The 20,573-nt window shown below is 48.2% G+C and overlaps 1 protein-coding gene across 1 annotated transcript; it reads left to right on the top strand.

Annotated features, from left to right (window-relative positions):
• Window positions 1-992: 992 nt before the first annotated feature.
• On the top strand, window positions 993-19,389 carry RAB3D (RAB3D, member RAS oncogene family). The gene is made up of 5 exons (XM_077261904.1): window positions 993-1,204; window positions 8,883-9,110; window positions 10,826-10,944; window positions 13,602-13,726; window positions 18,545-19,389. The coding sequence occupies exons 2-5, from the start codon at window positions 8,883-8,885 to the stop codon at window positions 18,724-18,726; spliced, it is 654 nt and encodes a 217-aa protein (XP_077118019.1). The 5' UTR covers window positions 993-1,204; the 3' UTR covers window positions 18,727-19,389.
• The last annotated feature ends 1,184 nt before the right edge of the window (window positions 19,390-20,573 follow it).

Raw genomic sequence — 20,573 nt, 5'->3', positions numbered from 1 at the left:
GGCTTATAGAGCTTCTTGGAAAATTTGAACCAGTAATGAGAGATCATTTAAAACGAATTACTTCCCAGGAAATCCATACACATTACTGTGGAAATTTAATTCAAAATGAAATTATCTGCTTGATGGCCTCTCAGGTGAAGAAATGTATTCTAGAAAAAGCCAAAAGATCTAAGTATTTTTCAATAATGTTGGACTGCACACAAGATGCAGGTCACACTGAACAGTTGTCATACACCTTAAGATTTGTTGATATAGATGATGATCACGTAGCAATAAAGGAACATTTTATTGGCTATCGTCCTGCTACTGATACATCTGGGGAAAGTCTCGCCAATCTCCTTTTAGAAGAGATTAGTAAATGTGACCTGGAATTAGAAAATGAACTGGCAGAAAAGCTGAATTATTCGGAAGCTATTAATGCTTTTGCAGCGGCTAAATCTAGAAGAGTCAGTTTCTCATAAATCTGCAACCTACAATTTTTAGGATCTGTTTCCAAAATAATTAATAGATATTATTTACCTACAACTTTGTTCTCACCGTTAATAATTAGCATACTTGTCCCTTTTCCCCAAGTTCTATATAAGTTAAAGGCAAATTATAATTTATTAAAAAAAGGGAAGATACAAGCCTGCTCTCTATTTATTACTCAAGCCCACAAAAATAATGTTTATTATTTTCGGTGCCGGGGGGGGGGGGGGGGGGGGAGAAATTTCCTACTCTCGCCCTGTGTCATTTTTGGGCTAGAAACTGCCCTGTATGTATGTCACGGTGTTATACTGCAGCCGGTGAACACCATTACTTTGAGGTAATTGGATGGTCACAGTGGAGATCAGGAGCCGGATACAGATTCAGGATTGCAGGGTCTGGCCATTGTCTTGTACAGTCAGGACCCAGGGACTGTGGAGCCAGTAGGCAGCTGGTCAGGGACAGGATGGGCCAGCCCTGCAGGGAGAGAGGGCTGTGGGAGGAGGTGAGAGCCTGTGCTAGAGTAGGAGGGAGAATGCAGGGGAAGGAGACACACCTCAGCTAGGACTGGAGATAGAGCTACCTGCAAACAGACAGATCCGGGAGGGAGGGCAGGAGACAGCAGCAGACAGTGACATCCAGGCAGGGGCAATAGAGGGGTGCTGCAGGACAGGGAGACCACTGCAGAGTGTGACCCAGAAGAAGCTGAGCCTGTGGCGGCTGGACCCTGCCGGAGAAGGTAATATATCCTGGGGTAGGCTGTCACCAGCAGCTGCTGGGTCTCCATCCTGGGACACGTCTCCTTACATGTGGGTGTGTGTGTGTGTGTCCCCTCCATGTATCCCTAAGTACTGATGTGCTAGTTATAGTGTGTACCACCACGTATACACTATATACATGTGTAGCCTGTGTGCAGGGTGGGCTAGGACTCTGGGGCGTGCGTCTCCGCAGTGTGCAGGCTGGTGCGGGGGCTGTGTATTCACTAGGAGTATAATGGATGGAAGGCCCATAGTGATCGGACAGATGGGGCAGGGTGTTGTCAGCCACCAGCCAAGTTCATAGCATTGGGTCGTGACATAATATATAATAATAATATATATGGCACTTTTTAATTGGGCTAGCCCTATAATCAGGGCATGTAGTAATTATAATCCTGGCACTGGGATATTTTTTGGGTGTAAATCCCATTGACGCTGCTGGGGGCGAGCGTGGAGAATTAATGGCTTTTCTCATTAGTGCACCATTATGAGCAGCATCTCCTATACCAGAGTGGGGGTGATTGAGAGAAGCCACTCTATGACGGGGGTCCCTATTTAATGTACCCCCCGAACGACTGTACCCATGCCTGGTACATTTGGAAGAGCTTTCGAGTCGTTTTTCCACCCCTTTATAGAAGCTAAGGTGCAGACTTTTGTCTTTTATCAGCCTCTGTAAGCGCGGCGGAGATCCCAGCTCCTGGGTTTTATTTGCTTTGGGGTGTAGACGGTGTAACTCCCAGATGGCTGGACACAATGCTCCGCTCCGGCTGCCCAGAATCACTTTCCATTAGAAGACAAATTCCACGTAAGACGTTAATTACATAGGACAGTAATGACTTAATGGCTCCTCCAGGTCAATACATCTGCCCCCTCCCGTCTATGGACAGTCCCCTGATGCCCTTGTCTCCTGCTTATGGTTAATCCCCCCTCAAGTCCAGGTTGGTTCCTTGTTTTTTTGGAGCAAGCTCCCTTCCCCATTTGGACTATTAACCCCTGGATCATAGAAAGGAACTAAAAGCCAAAGAAGCTCCAGGCTTTGGTGGACCAGCCCCAGAAGAAGGCCTCCTCTTGGTGCTTGGTTGTCTCTTGTTCCTCTCCTCATTGTAGGTCCTCAGTGCTGAAAGTTATAGTACACTTATGACCATATGGTCCTCACCTTATGCGTAGTGTACAATCCTGAGGGGATTGTGATCTGGTAAGATATTCAGAGGTGTTTGCGAGAGATCAATACTGATTTAGTCACTTGGGAATAGTCAAACTTGTCCCAAATTTGTGACCTCTAACTGCTGAGAGCAGATCTTCAGACCTTGACCACCAGTTCCTGTCCTTGTTCTGGCACCAAGGCTGGCTGATTGTAAGAGCAGATCTTCAGACCTTGACCACCAGTTCTTGTCCTAGTTCTAGCACCATGGCTGGCTGCTTGTGTGAGCAGATCTTCAGACTTCGGCCACCAGTTCCTGTCCTTGTTCTAGCACCATGGCTGGATGCTTGTGTGAGCAGATCTTCAGACCTTGGCCACCAGTTCCTGTCCTTGTTCTGGCACCATGGCTGGCTGCTTGTGTGAGCAGATCTTCAGACCTTGGCCACTAGTTCATCTTCAGACCTTGGCCACCAGTTCCTGTCCTTGTTCTGGCACCATGGCTGGCAGCTTGTGTGAGCAGATCTTCAGACCTTGGCAACTAGTTCCTGTCCTTGTTCTGGCACCATGGCTGGCTGCTTGTGTGAGCAGATCTTCAGACCTTGGCCACCAGTTCCTGTCCTTGTACTGGCACCATGGCTGGCTGCTTGTGTGAGCAGATCTTCAGACCTTGGCCACTAGTTCCTGTCCTTGTTCTGGCACCATGGCTGGCTGCTTGTGTGAGCAGATCTTCAGACCTTGGCCACCAGTTCCTGTCCTTGTACTGGCACCATGGCTGGCTGCTTGTGTGAGCAGATCTTCAGACTTCGGCCACCAGTTCCTGTCCTTGCTCTAGCACCATGGCTGGATGCTTGTGTGAGCAGATCTTCAGACTTTGGCCACCAGTTCCTGTCCTTGTTCTGGCACCATGGCTGGCTGCTTGTGTGAGCAGATCTTCAGACCTTGGCCACTAGTTCATCTTCAGACCTTGGCCACCAGTTCCTGTCCTTGTTCTGGCACCATGGCTGGCTGCTTGTGTGAGCAGATCTTCAGACCTTGGCAACTAGTTCCTGTCCTTGTTCTGGCACCATGGCTGGCTGCTTGTGTGAGCAGATCTTCAGACCTTGGCCACTAGTTCCTGTCCTTGTTCTGGCACCATGGCTGGCTGCTTGTGTGAGCAGATCTTCAGACCTTGGCCACCAGTTCCTGTCCTTGTACTGGCACCATGGCTGGCTGCTTGTGTGAGCAGATCTTCAGACTTCGGCCACCAGTTCCTGTCCTCGTTCTATTGCACACAGGACCAGAGAATGACCCAACCCTAATACTTTTAAAGAAATTGTTCTCGGTATTAGATTTGTAGATAACTGTTATCTGATGGGGGTAGGGGAGTGAGTAATGTCCTCTCTCCTGGGTTCTCCCAACTGGATGATAAGCAGCCACCAGAGATGTCCGGCATCCCCTCTCATCAATGACAACAGAGGTGTATGGGCACCATTAAGGCAGGATATGGGATGATTATGGGACTTGCTATAGATTATTGGATGGTAGATGGCTTATGATGTCTCCGGAAGTATTGAAGGTGGATCAGGACAGGCAGGTTTATTGCCTATCTTGATGATTGGGTGATATTTTTTCTATCTTCTTTATTTGTTTTTCAGTTACATATAATTTATACTAAGTACAGAATAGCCAGACCTTTCAATGGATTACTTCTGTCACAACATTTATTTAAAGACCCCAACCTGCAAATGTTTTTGTAGCTACAGTGGAACAATTCAATTCTGACTTCCAGCAGCCACCACTAGGGGGAGCTCACTGGATCTCGATTTATAGTCTGTCTATCTCAGTAAGTAGTGCGCTCCCCCTAGTGGTGGTTAAGGAAAACTAAGTTCTGAGTTCCAATAAAGTTATAAAGCTTTAGTATTTAGGTAGAAGAATTCTTGTAGCTTTAACGGGGCAGCAGGAACTTGTGTAAGGCATTCTCCTCGAAGGGTAGAGGAAAAAAAATCAATGTGTCACATAAATATACTGCATCTATATCTACTGTATTATTGGCAGTGGCTGTAAATGTAAAGTTACATCTGGACGTCTGATCAGTTTTGTATCTGATAGTCAAGTTGTGAAAGTATATTTTCCTATAGTATCATGTGCTTCCTCCTTAAATAGGCAGAGATTGTGCTAGCTGAATGCTACCATTGAATAGACATATATGCAGTGCCTCCACATAAGATAAACCCCATGTCAGCCGGCAGCCCCGCGTCACTACATAGGAATGATTGCAGCAGAGTAACTCTTGCATGGAGAGTCATCTCAGTACATCTCAGGTATTTCAGTAATTCTGTGTCTTACAGTTGTGCTCAAAAGTTTACATTCCCCGGCAGAATTTTTACTTTCTTGGCCTTTTTCCAGAGAATATGAATGATAACACCAAAACTTTTTCTCCAGTCATGGTTAGTGGTTGGGTGAAGCCATTTATTGTCAAACTACTGTGTTTTCTCTTTGTAAATCATAATGACAACCCAAAACATCCAAATGACCCTGATCACAAGTTCACATCCCCCATTTCTTAATACCGTGTATTGCCCCCTCTAACATCAATGACAGCTTGAAGTCTTTTGTGGTAGTTGTGCATGAGGTTCTTTATTTTCTCAGATGGTAAAGCTGCCCACTCTTCTTGGCAAAGAGCCTCCAGTTCTTACAGGAACTGGGCTGTCTAGCATGAACTGCGCACTTGAGATCTCCCCAGAGTGGCTCAATGATATTGATGTCAGGAGACTGAGATGGCCACTCCAGAACCTTCACTTTGTTCTGCTGTAGCCAATGACAGGTCGACTTGGACTTGTGTATTGGATCGTTGTCTTGTTGGAACGTCCAAGTACGTCCCTTGCGCAGCTTCTGGGCTGATGAGTGCAAATTTTCCTCCAGTATTTGCTTATAACGTGCTGCATTCATCTTTCCTTCAACTTTGACCAAGTTTCCTGTGCCTTTGTAGCTCACACATCCCCAAAACATCAGCGATCCACCTCCGTGCTGTTCAGTAGGAATCGTGTTCCTTTCATCATAGGCCTTGTTGACCTCTCTCCACATGTAACGTTTATGGTTGTGGCCAAAAAGTTCAGTTTTGGTCTCATCACTCCAAATTACCTTGTTCTAGAAGTTTTGAGGCTTGTCTCTGTGCTGTTTTGCGTATTGTAGAGATACTTTGTGGCATTTGCGCAGTAATGGCTTTCTTCTGGTGACTTGACCATGCTGCCCATTTTTCTTCATGTGCCTCGATATGGTGCATCTTGAAACAGCCACACCGCTAGTTTTCAGAGAGTCCAAGTGTTTCAGCTGATGTTATTTGTGGGGTTTTCTTTGTATCCCAAACTATTTTCCTGGCATTTGTGGACAACATTTATGTTGGTCTACCTGACCGTGGTTTTGTTTTTACAGAGCCCCTGATTTTCCATTTGTTAATGACAGTGTGAACGCTGCTGACTGGCATTATCAATTCCTTGGATATGATTTTGTATCCCTTTCCTGTTTTATACAGTTCAACTACCTTTTCCCGTGGATCCATTGACAATTCTTTTGCTTTCCCCATGACTCACAATCCAGAAACGTCAGTGGCTGGATGAAGGATGCAAGAGTCTGTCTGGATCCCAGAAACTCACTCAGCTTTTATGTGCACACACACTGATTACAAGCAAACAGGTCACAGGTGAGGATGTTACCTTTAGTAGCCATTCACACCAATTTGTGTCAACTTCTGTGCATGTTACCAGGCCAAAATCACCAAGGTATGTGAACTTATCAGGGTCATTTGGATGTTTTGAGTTGTCATTATGATTTAAAAAGAGAAAACACAGTAGTTTGACAATAAATGGCTTCACCCAACCACTAACCATGAGTGGAGAAAAAGTTTTGGTGTTATCATTCATATTCTCTGAAAAAAGGCCAAGAAAGCAAAAATTCTGCCGGGGTATGTAAACTTTTGAGCACAACTGTATATGGCGGCACGTCTATAATCACTACCGGGTTGTAGTCAGTGGAACTTCAAGAAAGGAGAGTAAATTAGTTTTGGAGCCCGGACTCATCGCTTACAGGGCAGAGCTGGTGGACCGGACTCGTGGCTCATGTTAGCAAACAGCTCAGGTACATTATATGGAGAAAGGTATTGGGGCGCGTACACACTAAACCTCTAGGAGCTTTTCTGACCTCCCTTCTTACATCCATAGACATTGATATGGTGTCGGCCCCCGGCAGATATAACGGCTCCCGCTCTTCTGGGAAGGATTTCTACAAAAATATTGGAGGCGTCTGTGGGAATATTGGAGCATTTGTGAGGTCAGACCCTGACGTTGGGGGAGGCCGGGCTCACAGTCTCCGGTGTAGTCGTTAGATGGGGCTGAGGTCTGTCCGGCCGCTCATGTTCTCCCCCCTCCATGTCTGTATGGACCTTGTGCACTGGGCGCAGTCATGGGGAACAGAAAAGGGTCTTCACCAAACTCTTCCCACAAAGATGGAGGCTACAATTGTCCACAATGTCTTGTCCTGATTCATTAAGATTTCCCTTCAGTGGAGCTAAGGGTCCGAGGCCGCCCCTGATAGCAGCCCAGAGCGTTATCTTCCTCCACCATCTGTACAGCGGACACAATGCAGTCAGGGTAACGTTCTCCTGAAATCACCAAACCCAGACTCCTCCATCAGACGCCATATAGAGAGGTGTGATCCATCACTGCACAGAACACGTCTCCTCCAGATTCCATTGGTGGCTTTATACCACTCCATCCAAAGCTCGGCATTGTGCTTGGTGATGTAAGACTGCATTCACTTCTTAGTAATATCACTCACAGGTGATGAGGGAAGATTTAGGAGGAAGAAATGTCATGAACGGACTTGTTCCCCCGGTGGCCTCTATTACAGGACCGGACTGGTATCAGTGTGCTCTGCACCACTGGCCGTTGTGTTACATGTTAATAAAGGCAAATGACATGGCAGGGGGTCGGAGGTTATACACTGGAGGGGGGGAGAGGCCGGATTTTATACACCGGGAGCGAGGGGCCGGATGTTATACACCAGGGGCGAGAGGCCGGATGTTATACACCGGGGGCGAGGGGCCAGATGTTATACACCGGGGGTGAGGGGCCGGATGTTATACCCTGGGGCCGGATGTTATACACCGGGAACGAGGGGCCAGATGTTATACAGCGGGGGCGAGGGGCCGGATGTTATACACTGGGGGCCGGATGTTATACACCGGGGGCGAGGGGCCAGATGTTATACAGCGGGGGCGAGGGGTCAGATGTTATACGCTGGGGGCGAGGGGCCGGATGTTATACACCGGGAACGAGGGGCCATATGTTATACAGCGGGGGTGAGGGGCCAGATGTTATACAGCGGGGGCAAGGGGCCCGATGTTATACAGCGGGGGTACAACGGGGGGTGAGGGGCCCTATGTTATACATTGGGGGTGAGGGGCCCGATGTTATACAGCGGGGGTACAATGGGGGGTGAGGGGCCCGATGTTATACAGCGGGGGTGAGGGCCCAGATGTTATACACTTGGACAAAAGGCCGGATGTTATACACCGTGGGCGAGGGGCCAGATGTTATACACCGGGTTTGAGGGGCCCGATGTTATACAGCGGGGGTACAACGGGGGGTGAGGGGCCCTATGTTATACATCGGGGGTGAGGGCCCAGATGTTATACAGCGGGGGAGAGGGCCCAGATGTTATACACTTGGACAAAAGGCTGGATTTTATACACCTGGGGCGAGGGTCAGAGGTTATACACCGGGGGCGAGGGGCCAGATGTTATACACCAGGGGCGAGGGGCCAGATGTTATACACCAGGGGCCAGATGTTATACACTGGGGGTGAGGGGCTGGATGTTATACACCGGGGGCGAGGGGCCGGATATTATACAGCAGGGGCGAGGGGCCGGATGTTATACGCCAGGGGCAAGGGGCCGGATGTTATACACCGGGAATGAGGGGCCGGATGTTATACGCCAGGGGGCGAGGGGCCGGATGTTATACAGCGGGGGCGAGGGGCCGGATGTTATACACTGGGAATGAGGGGCCAGATGTTATACACCGGGGTGAGGGGCCGGATATTATACAGCGGGGTTGAGGGGCCCAATGTTATACAGCGGGGGTACAACAGGGGGTGAGGGGCCCTATGTTAGACAGCGGGGGTGAGGGCCCAGATGTTATACAGCGGGGAGAGGGCCCGGATGTTATACACTTGGACAAAAGGCCAGATATTATACACCGGGGGCGAGGGGCCGGATATTTGCCCCCCATCATTTGGATAGGGATGGACTGCATGTATGTACGTGGCCTCCTCCTCATAGGTGATAAACAATGGCGGTCCCCATGGTGCGATCTCTGCACAGACCTTATGCCATGAGACTGGCCTGTCCTACAGATGCCCTTTGAGACTCTTCTTTAAGGTAAAGGGGCCGACACATCATTAGCGCAGAGCGGAGTTTTCATTGATAACCTACAGAACTCTCCGGCCATTGGGATAACACAATAATTCTTCTCGCACGACAGATGGCATCCGCCAATGACACCCGCCAACCTCAGAAAGACGCTGCGGACCAGAACTTTGATTACATGTTTAAGCTCCTGATCATCGGGAACAGCAGCGTGGGGAAGACGTCCTTCCTGTTCCGCTATGCTGATGACTCCTTCACCTCCGCCTTTGTCAGCACCGTGGGGATAGACTTTAAGGTGAAGACCGTGTACAGGAATGAGAAGAGGGTAAAGCTGCAAATCTGGGTAAGAAATACCTAAATATTCTCTATGTGACAAGTGAACGGGCCGCAGCCTTCAGCAACAACGTTACATGATTGTAAGCAAATGTATATCTACTGGCAGGGGCCGCACATGTATCGTATATTCAGGGGTATGTGCAGGGTCTCATCCTGGCCCTCACTGAGCGGCTAAAAGATAAACCATCCTTTACACAATGTGCTACAAGTTACATATCAGATTATTGCTCAGAAAACATTGACTGTGAATATATATTACTGATCCTGTATTATACTCCAGAGCTGCACTCACTATTCTGCTGGTGCACTCACTGTGTACATACATTACATTACTGATCCTGAGTTACATCCTGTATTATACCCCAGAGCTGCACTCACTATTCTGCTGGTGCACTCACTGTGTTACATTACATTACTGATCCTGAGTTACATCCTTTATTACACCCCAGAGCTGCACTCACTATTCTGCTGGTGCAGTCACTGTGTACATACATTACATTACTTGTCCTGTACTGATCCCGAGTTACATCCTGTATTATACCCCAGAGCTGCACTCACTATTCTGCTGGTGCAGTCACTGTGTACATACATTACATTACTGATCCTGAGTTACATCCTGTATTATACCCCAGAGCTGCACTCACTATTCTGCTGGTGCAGTCACTGTGTACATACATTACATTACTGATCCTGAGTTACATCCTGTATTATACACCACAGCTGCACTCACTATTCTGCTGGTGCAGTCACTGTGTACATACATTACTGATCCTGAGTTACATCCTGTATTATACTCCAGAGCTGCACTCACTATTCTGCTGGTGCAGTCACTGTGTACATACATTACATTACTTGTCCTGTACTGATCCTGAGTTACATCATGTATTATACCCCAGAGCTGCATTCACTATTCTGCTGGTGCAGTCACTTTGTACATACATTACATTACTGATCCTGTTCTGATTCTGAGTTACATCCTGTATTATACCCCAGAGCTGCACTCACTATTCTGCTGGTGCAGTCACTGTGTACATACATTGCATTACTGATCCTGAGTTACATCCTGTATTATACCCCAGAGCTGCACTCACTATTCTGCTGGTGCAGTCACTGTGTACATACATTACATTACTGATCCTGAGTTAAATCCTGTATTATACCCCAGAGCTGCACTCACTATTCTGCTGGTGCAGTCACTGTGTACATACATTACATTACTGATCCTGAGTTAAATCCTGTATTATACCCCAGAGCTGCACTCACTATTCTGCTGGTGCAGTCACTGTGTACATACATTACATTACTGATCCTGAGTTACATCCTGTATTATACCCCAGAGCTGCACTCACTATTCTGCTGGTGCAGTCACTGTGTACATACATTACATTACTGATCCTGAGTTACATCCTGTATTATACTCCAGAGCTGCACTCACTATTCTGCTGGTGCAGTCACTGTGTACATACATTACATTACTGATCCTGAGTGAGTCCTAAAGGCAATTAACTATATATACTAGATAAAATCCGGCTGCTCCCACCAGTTGTGGCCGAACAACTGCAAGCAGCTGATGTGGGGGGCCGCCTGACGCTATGTCCCCTGACAATGACAGACCGATCAGACATGATGAATTTGTGCATTATTGTGGGTGTTTCCCTGGAGGTAGTTGTGATTGTGGCAGCGCCTTCTCCTGTGCTGACAGTCTTTGTGTTGTGTGCACAGGACACGGCCGGACAGGAGCGATACCGCACTATCACCACTGCATACTACAGAGGAGCCATGGGATTCCTGCTCATGTACGACATCTCAAACATGGACTCATTCAACGCCGTGCAGGACTGGTGAGCAAATAACCCCAACACTGGAACTGAGTAAAAAATCAAGGGATTGATGGGAGGACAAGGTTTTTCAAGCCTATGCTATATTGTACTCCAGAGCTGTATTCACAATTCAGCTGCTTGTAATTGGAACTCCTCAACAACCTTGAATTGAGTTCCTATAATACTGCGGAAAGTGTTACTGAACTTAATACAGATACGGAACTAGAAAGATTTGAGCGCTGCAGAAGTGTGAATGCAGCTCTGGAGTATAATACAGTGTTTAATACAAAATAAGTAAAGTAATCTATCTACATAGACTATGAAAAGATCTGTAAGATATCTATTATGTGCCTTTTATATTACTGGTGCCCGGGAATAGGGCCTGAGGGCCATCCAAGGATGAACGATATGGGCTTGAGGGTGAACTTGCTCTTTAAGAAGTCAGAATGACTATGCCCGAAGGAGTGAACGGAGAGGGAAGTGCTGGCTCCACGGTGAGAGCAAACAGCCTGAGGAGGAGGACAGCGTCACGGGGATCTCACAATTACCTGGGATGTGGACACAGTAAGAGTTGGGAATATCAGCTACTTGTCATGGTTCCAGATCTGCCATCATCAGGTTCTCCCTCAGGGACAAGTGGACGGACGCGTCAGCAGGTTCTCCCTCAGGGACAAGTGGACAGACGCTTCATCAGGTTCTCCCTCAGGGACAAGTGGACTGACGTGTCATCAGGTTTTCCCTCAGGGACAAGTGGACGGACGCGTCATCAGGTTCTCCCTCAGGGACAAGTGGACGGACGCGTCATCAGGTTCTCCCTCAGGGACAAGTGGACTGACGCGTCATCAGGTTCTCCCTCAGGGACAAGTGGACGGACGCGTCATCAGGTTCTCCCTCAGGGACAAGTGGACGGACGCGTCATCAGGTTCTCCCTCAGGGACAAGTGGACGGACGCGTCATCAGGTTCTCCCTCAGGAACAAGTGGACGGACGCATCATCAGGTTCTCCCTCAGGGACAAGTGGACGGACGCATCATCAGGTTCTCCCTCAGGGACAAGTGGACGGACGCATCATCAGGTTCTCCCTCAGGGACAAGTGGACGGACGCGTCATCAGGTTCTCCCTCAGGGACAAGTGGATGGACGCGTCATCAGGTTCTCCCTCAGGGACAAGTGGACGGACGCGTCATCAGGTTCTCCCTCAGGGACAAGTGGACGGACGCGTCATTAGGTTCTCCCTCAGGGACAAGTGGACTGACGCGTCATCAGGTTTTCCCTCAGGGACAAGTGGACGGACGCGTCATCAGGTTTTCCCTCAGGGACAAGTGGACGGACGCGTCATCAGGTTCTCCCTCAGGGACAAGTGGACGGACGCGTCATCAGGTTCTCCCTCAGGAACAAGTGGACGGACGCATCATCAGGTTCTCCCTCAGGGACAAGTGGACGGACGCGTCATCAGGTTATCCCTCAGGAACAAGCGGACGGACGCGTCATCAGGTTCTCCCTCAGGGACAAGTGGATGGACGCGTCATCAGGTTCTCCCTCAGGGACAAGTGGACGGACGCGTCATCAGGTTCTCCCTCAGGAACAAGCGGACGGACGCGTCATCAGGTTCTCCCTCAGGGACAAGTGGACGGACGCATCATCAGGTTCTCCCTCAGGGACAAGTGGACGGACGCGTCATCAGGTTCTCCCTCAGGGACAAGTGGATGGACGCATCATCAGGTTCTCCCTCAGGGACAAGTGGACGGACGCGTCATCAGGTTCTCCCTCAGGGACAAGTGGACGGACGTCTCATCAGGTTCTCCCTCAGGGACAAGTGGACGGACGCGTCATCACGTTCTCCCTCAGGGTCAAGTGGACGGACGCGTCATCAGGTTCTCCCTCAGGAACAAGTGGACGGACGCGTCATCAGGTTCTCCCTCAGGGACAAGTGGACGGACGTGTCATCAGATTCTCCCTCAGGGACAAGTGGACGGACGCGTCATCAGGTTCTCCCTCAGGGACAAGTGGACGGACGCGTCATCAGGTTCTCCCTCAGGAACAAGTGGACGGACGCGTCATCAGGTTCTCCCTCAGGGACAAGTGGACGGACGTGTCATCAGATTCTCCCTCAGGGACAAGTGGACGGACGCATCATCAGGTTCTCCCTCAGGGACAAGTGGACGGACGTATCATCAGGTTCTCCCTCAATAAACTAATTCCACCACCTTTAAGTCATCTTGAAGATCACTCCAGTATCCTGTTCATAAATACCAAGATCTCCTCAAACTCCCCCAGTGTGTATGGGGTCTGATGGGTGGTCTGTGCTCGGCGCCTCCTGTGACCCCGCAGTCGCCGGCTCACCATCTTTGATCGACGTGGCTGACGCCTCCTACATCTCTCATCATGAATGACATGAAAGTAAACTTAAAAAATTGACTGAATTAATTTTTTATGTTCCCTCCATAAAATGATAACAATGAAAAGTACATAAGATATAAAAAAATAAAAATATCCCAGCATTAAAAATAACAAATAATAAAAAAAAAACCTAATCCAGAAGAAAAATAAAAAACGCTTGGCCTTCATAATAAGGGGATAAAAAACAACAACAACAACTCGCCATTACTTGAGGGGCTTATTAAGATACAGTAAACCCTATACGGATGTCCGTCATCATTTCTCCCCTTCTTCTCTACAGGGCAACCCAGATCAAGACGTACTCGTGGGACAACGCGCAGGTCCTGCTGGTAGGAAACAAGTGCGACCTGGAAGATGATCGGGTCATCCCTGCAGAAGACGGACGGAGACTGGCTGAAGAACTAGGTGAGGATGATTTGGCCTAACTCCTTCCCATCTGGGCGATTTTTCCATTTTTGCACTTTAACTTTTTCCTCTCCTCATTTCAGGAGCAATAACTCTTTTTTTTCATTCTTCCATCCACATAGACATATGGGGCTTGTTTTTTTAGCCCTGATTCGATGTTTTTATTGGCATCACTTTGGGGTAGATACGATGTTTTGATTGCCCGCAATTACTTTTTTTTTTGTGTGTTGTTGCAGCCGCTGAAAAAACACAATTGTGATTTTTTTCTTTTTTTTTTTTCTCGTCACTGATTGGTCTAATTTATTTTATACTTTAACATATCTGACTTTTATGAACTCAGCGATACCAAATATGTGTATTTTTGAATGGGGTGTGACTTTTGCATTTTTTTTTCATTTATTTTTTAAATTTTTTTTTTATTTTTTTTTTACTGAATTTAATAGTCCCCTTTAGGGACTTGAATCTGCGATCGTCTGATCGCTTGTGCTATATATAGCAGAGCAGCAGCACTGTTATGTATAGCGAAAATCACGATTTCCTATGAACGCCATCTACAGGTTGGCTTCTACAGGAGGATCGTATTGACAGACACAGGGGTCTTCGTCAGACCCCCGGCTGTCATAGCAACTCATTAATGCCATGCGATCACGTCATGGGTGTGCCGATGAGCGTGTGGAATGACGTGCCCCTTATCGGTGAATGGTAAATGCCACTGTCAGAGATTGAGGTTAACAGCCATGGGTGGATCTGTTAGAAGCAGATGATGGCTGAATATCACAGCCATCATCTGCCAGGAAAGATGTAGGTTCAGCATGCAAGCCCACATCAAAGTCAGGGAGCCGGCATACGACATACCAGTACGTCATGTGTTGATAAGGGGTCCCAGCGATCCGGCTGGCTGCAGAGCTGCTCTCACAAGCTATATAGCTAAGCGATGACAAGCATGCACTCCTTGCCTAGGAGACCAGCCATCTCTGATACCCTGCCAAGGTGGCCGGTAACCTAGGCAACGAGCTTTACCATTTTAAAATAAAAAATATCCTATTTTTTCAGAAGAAATAGAACTTTCAATATGTGCTAAATTGCAAAGTTTCTTTGTTTTTACAAACCCTGCATTTTTTTTTTAAATGAAAATGAGCTGCGGTAGTGACGCCATGAGTACGGCACATATATCACCACTGGAGCCAAACACTGAGCTCGGCGGCTCTGCTGGTGTCAACGGCTCAACCACGGAGCGCAATGATTAGCTGCAATGGTGATACGCTCTGTAGTCATCATGATGCCAATACACAGAGACCGGAGTAGTGGTGGAGAGCCGGCGCTGGACCGGTGGAGGTCGTGTACTATCTGTATATAGTATGTCATTGTTTGAGCCGCACTTTTTTTCAAATGGAAAACCTCATTAAAAGGTTTGTCCAGTACTTTTATGCTGATAGCCTATCCTTAGGATAGGTCATCAATACCAGATCATGGGGGTACGACATTTGGCACCCACCACCGATCAGCTGTTCCCGGTCCTGGGGTACTGAACATTCACCCTTTTCGAATGAATAGGTGTAGATCTGCAGTCCCCCGCTATGGCCACCATACAGTTGACTGAACTGTAGTATTCTGCTCTACAACTGTTCAAATCTGGCCAGCATCGGCATCAGGACCTGACCAAATCTGGCCAGCATCGGTACTCAGGACTGATCACGTCCAGCTAGCTTCAGGACTCAGGACCTGATCACATCCGGCCAGCAACGGTACTCAGGACTGATCACTTCTTTACAGCATTGGTACTTGTGAATGATCACATCCACACAGCATCAGGACTCAGGACTAATCACATCGGCACTCAGGACTGATCTCTTCTTGACAGCATTGGTACTCGGGAATGATCAGATCCGACCAACATCAGGACTGATCACATCCGGCCAGCATCAGGACTCGGGACTAATCACATCTGGTTGCCATCGGTGCTCGAGACCGATCACATCTGGCCAGAATCGGGACTCAGGACTGATCACATCTGGCCAGCATTGAGTTTTGGGACTGACCACATCTGGCCAGCATCAGGACTGATCACATCTGGCCAGCATCAGGACTCGGGACTAATCACATCTGGTTGCCATCGGTGCTCGAGACCAATCACATCTGGCCCGAATCGGGACTCAGGACTGATCACATCTGGCCAGCATTGAGTCTTGGGACTGACCACATCTGGCCAGCATCAGGACTGATCACATCTGGCCAGCATCAGGACTGATCACATCTGACCAGCAACAGCACTCAGGATCTGATCACATCCAGCCAGCAACGGTACTCAGGACTGATCACATCCAGCCAGCAACGGTACTCAGGACTGATCACATCCGGCCAGCAACGGTACTCAGGACTGATCACATCCGGCCAGCATCGACACTCAGGTCTGATCACATCCGGCCAACATTGGCACTCAGGACTGATCACATCTGACCAGCATCAGCACTCAGGACCGATCACATCCAGCCAGCAACTGTACTCAGGACTGATCGCATCGGCACTCAGGACTGATCACTTCTGGACAGCATTGGTACTCTGAACTGATCTCATTTGGCCAGCATCAGGACTCTAGACTGATCACATCCGATTGCCATCGATACTCAAGACCGATCATGTATAGTCAGCATCGGGACTCAGGACTGATCACATCTGGCCAGCATTGGGTCTTGGGACTGATCACATCTGGCCAGCATCAGGACTTGGGCTTATCACATCTGGCCGGCATCAGGACTGATCTCATCTGGCCAGCATCGGGACTCAGGACTGATCACATCTGGCCAGCATCAGCACTCAGGACCTGATCACTTCCCGCCAGCAATGGTACTCAGGACTGATCGCATGGGTACTCAGGACTGATCACTTCTGGACAGCATTGGTACTTGTGACTGATCTCACCTGGCCAGCATCAGGACTCGGGACTGATCACATCCGGTTGCCATCGATACTCGAGACCGATCATATGTAGCCAGCATCGGTACTCAGGACTGATCACATCCATCCAGCATCGGCACTCAGGACTGATCACATCCGGCCAGAATCGGCATCAGGACTAATGGTATCTGGCGATCACATCTAGTGTGCATCAGGACTGATCACATCTGGCGTGCATCAGGACTGATCACATCTGGCGTGCATCAGGACAGATCACATCCGGCCAGCATCGGCACTCAGGACTAATCACATCCGGCCAGCAACGGCACTCAGGACTGATCACATCTGGCGTGCATGAAGACTGATCACATCTGGCCAGCATCAGGATTGATCACATCTGGCCAGCATCAGGACTGAGCTCATCCTGCCAACATCAGCACTCAGGACCTGATCACTTCCGGCCAGCAATGGTACTCAGGACTGATCGCATCGGCACTCAGGACTGATCACTTCTGAACAGCACTGGTACTCGTGACTGATGTCATCTGGCCACCATCAGGACTCGGGACTGATCACATCCGGTTGCCATCGGTACTCAAGACCGATCATGTGTAGCTAGCACCGGGACTCAGGACTGATCACATCTGGCCTGCATCGGGACTGATCACATCTGGCCAGAATCAGGACTTGGGCTTATCACATCTGGCCGACATCAGGACTGATCTCATTTGGCCAGCATCAGGACTGATCACATCTGGCCAGCAACAGGAATCGGGACTGATCACATCCGTTTGCCATCGGTACTCGAGACCGATCATGTGTAGCCAGCACCGGGACTCAGGACTGATCACATCTGGCCAGCATCAGGACTTGGGCTTATCACATCTGGCCGACATCAGGACTGATCTCATCTGGCCAGCATCAGGACTGATCACATCTGGCCAGCATCAGGACTTGGGCTTATCACATCTGGCCAGCATCAGGACTGATCACATCTGGCCAGCATCAGGACTTGGGCTTATCACATCTGGCCGACGTCAGGACTGATCTCATCTGGCCAGCATCAGGACTGATCACATCTGGCCGGCATCAGGACTTGGGCTTATCACATCTGGCCGACATCAGGACTGATCTCATCTGGCCAGCATCAGGACTGATCACATCTGGCCAGCATCAGGACTCAGAACTGATCACATCTGGCCAGCATCAGCTCTCAGGACCTGATCACATCCATCCAGCATCGGCACTCAGAACTGATCACATCTGGCGTGCATGATGACTGATCGCATCTGGCCAGCATCAAGATTGATCACATCTGGCCAGCATCAAGATTGATCACATCTGGCCAGCATCAGGACTCGGGACTAATCACATCTGGTTGCTATCGGTGCTTGAGACCGATCACATCCGGCCAGCATCTTCACTCAGGACTGATCATATCTGGCAGACATTGGGACTCTGGATTGACCGCATCCGGTTGACAAAAAGTGTTGCCCCCTCCACCGACCTGATATTGATGACTAATCCTAAGGACAGGCCATCAGTATAAAAGTACTGGACAACCCATTTTATGGTTAAAATTGCAGTGTTTATATAAACAAGAATGTTTGCAATTTTCTTTTTATTATAAATCCTCTCTCTTCCCGAATAACGGAGACATTTTTCATTCTTTTGTTTACGGCCCCTTGCCCAGGTTACCAGCCATCTCTTCATTTTGGCAAAACATTATTGAAAATCCCTTTTTAAATGGATTTGTTGGAAAAAAAAATGCTTTTATAGCATTGTGTAAGAAAAAAAGACCCTGTATTTCCCAGTACTGTGCTGCTCCTGGTGTCTATATTGCTGAGTAAACCAAAAAAGTCACGGCCAAAGCCAAGGCCGGCCCGAGGTCTCCACTGACGTGTGTTTCTCCTTCTCTTTAAGGATTTGAGTTTTTTGAAGCAAGTGCGAAGGAGAACATCAACGTGAAGCAAGTGTTTGAGCGTTTGGTGGATGTCATCTGTGAGAAGATGAACGAAAGCCTGGAGAATGGACCGGTACCGTCAGGTGGAGCCGCTCAACTCAATGACGCCGCCCCCAAGGAGCAGAATAATTGTTCTTGTTAATCCGGTCACAGTCCCAATTAGGTCGGAGAGATGTCTCTTGTTATATGCAAAGCTCGGCGAGATGCAAAATGTCCCTGCCCTCACGGGGCGGAAACCTCCGGGCTGTATGAGGTCCACAGGGAAGGGGGTGACTGCCGCCATCGCACTCCCGGCCGAGCGACCACTCCTCCAGCGAGAGGCATTGTTACATAAGAATCCCCAAGATAAGCCATTGTTACAGAAACCCCCCAAATATTGGGAGCCAAGTTCATGACCTATGTGGCCGCCATGCACCACCTATGGTGTGATCGCATCTCCACAGGGGCTTCCTCCATGTTTCCTTGCCATTAAGTGCCAAAGATTAATCCAATGTGCCCCTAAGACGAATAACTCCACACTACGAGGGATCTGCAAAGTTTGGCTCTGCATGTTTTTATTTTTAATGCTCCGCATGAACCTTCTGGAGGGGGACATAGAAATGTTACTGTGTATGGGCTGGACCCTCCGTGATGGACTGAGGGTGGGATTACTCCGCGGGCCCTGAAGTGCTGATTCGTACACATATATATATTTGGGTGTCACAAATGAAGCTGTTAACACCTCAGATGTTCCCTCTCCTGCGGGTGTACGATCATTATACCACATGTTTACATTTGTAATAAAAGGAAGTCTCCTTTTATTGTATCTATGAAATCTGACTGTGTACAAGAGTGCGACCTGTGTATAAGGAGGAGGAGAGGTCTGTGTATAAGGAGGAGGAGAGGTCTGTATAAGGAGGAGGAGAGGTCTGTGTATAAGGAGGAGGAGAGGTCTGTGTATAAGGAGGAGGAAAGGTCTGTGTATAAGGAGGAGGAGAGGTCTGTGTATAAGGAGGAGGAGAGGTCTGTGTATAAGGAGGAGGAGAGGTCTGTGTATAAGGAGGAGGAGAGGTCTGTGTCCCCTGATGTCTGTGTATTAGGAGGAGGAGAGGTCTGTGAGTCCTGATGGCTGTGTATTAGGAGGAGAGGTCTGTGTGTCCTGATGTCTGTGTATTAGGAGGAGAGGTCTGTGTGTCCTGATGTCTGTATATTAGAAGGAGAGGTCTGTGTGTCCTGATGACTGTATATTAGGAGAGGTCTGTGTGTCCTGATGTCTGTGTATAATGAGGAGAGGTCTGTGTGTCCTGATGTCTGTGTATAATGAGGAGGAGAGGTCTGTGTGTCTGAGGTCTGTGTATTAGGAGGAGAGGTCTGTGTGTCCTGATGTCTGTGTATTAGGAGGAGGAGAGGTCTGTGTGTCCTGAGGTCTGTGTATTAGGAGGAGGAGAGGTCTGTGTGTCCTGATGACTGTGTATTAGGAGGAGGACAGGTCTGTGTGTCCTGAGGTCTGTGTATTAGGAGGAGGAGAGGTCTGTGTGTCCTGATGACTGTGTATTAGGAGGAGGAGGAGAGGTCTGATGTCTCCATTTTATTGGGACATTAGCTTATTGGAAGCTCCTATAAGCATCATAGAAAGTGCCAACCAATGAGAACTTTGAATTGTTATCTTTCACCCTGTAAAGAACAGCATTGCTAGATTTTACAATATGAACTGAATATATTATTAATTAGATCACTTGAACCTGAAGAGGCCGTTATAATTACTTTGGGCTGTATAATTCTTTTCTAAACCTTCCCCCTTTACTATTAAAATGAGAAAATGAGCATTGTCCGACTCCAATCCAGCTGCACTTAGAAAATCTTTTTTTTTTTTAATCAGGATTATACAGTCACAGATTATACAGGATTATAGAAGTTAGTATACCAGCAACATCAGGCCAAACAGATTTATTTAATAAAATATGCAGATTTGGATTTTTTTTTTTAAACTGGGACACTTTTCATGGCATA

The sequence above is a fragment of the Ranitomeya variabilis genome, chromosome 5, assembly GCF_051348905.1.
Source record: "Ranitomeya variabilis isolate aRanVar5 chromosome 5, aRanVar5.hap1, whole genome shotgun sequence".
Classification (NCBI taxonomy): Eukaryota; Metazoa; Chordata; class Amphibia; order Anura; family Dendrobatidae; genus Ranitomeya; species Ranitomeya variabilis.
This window is presented reverse-complemented; position numbering and strand designations above follow the sequence as displayed.

What these genes read in the sequence shown, in the direction of transcription:
- RAB3D (XM_077261904.1), top strand. Translation starts at nt 8,883, where the DNA reads ATGGCATCCGCCAATGACACCCGCCAACCTCAGAAAGACGCTGCGGAC. An exon ending in GGGTAAAGCTGCAAATCTGG is followed by an intron (nt 9,111 to 10,825) that starts GTAAGAAATACC and finishes TTGTGTGCACAG; the next exon opens with GACACGGCCGGACAGGAGCG. An exon ending in GAGACTGGCTGAAGAACTAG is followed by an intron (nt 13,727 to 18,544) that starts GTGAGGATGATT and finishes CTTCTCTTTAAG; the next exon opens with GATTTGAGTTTTTTGAAGCA.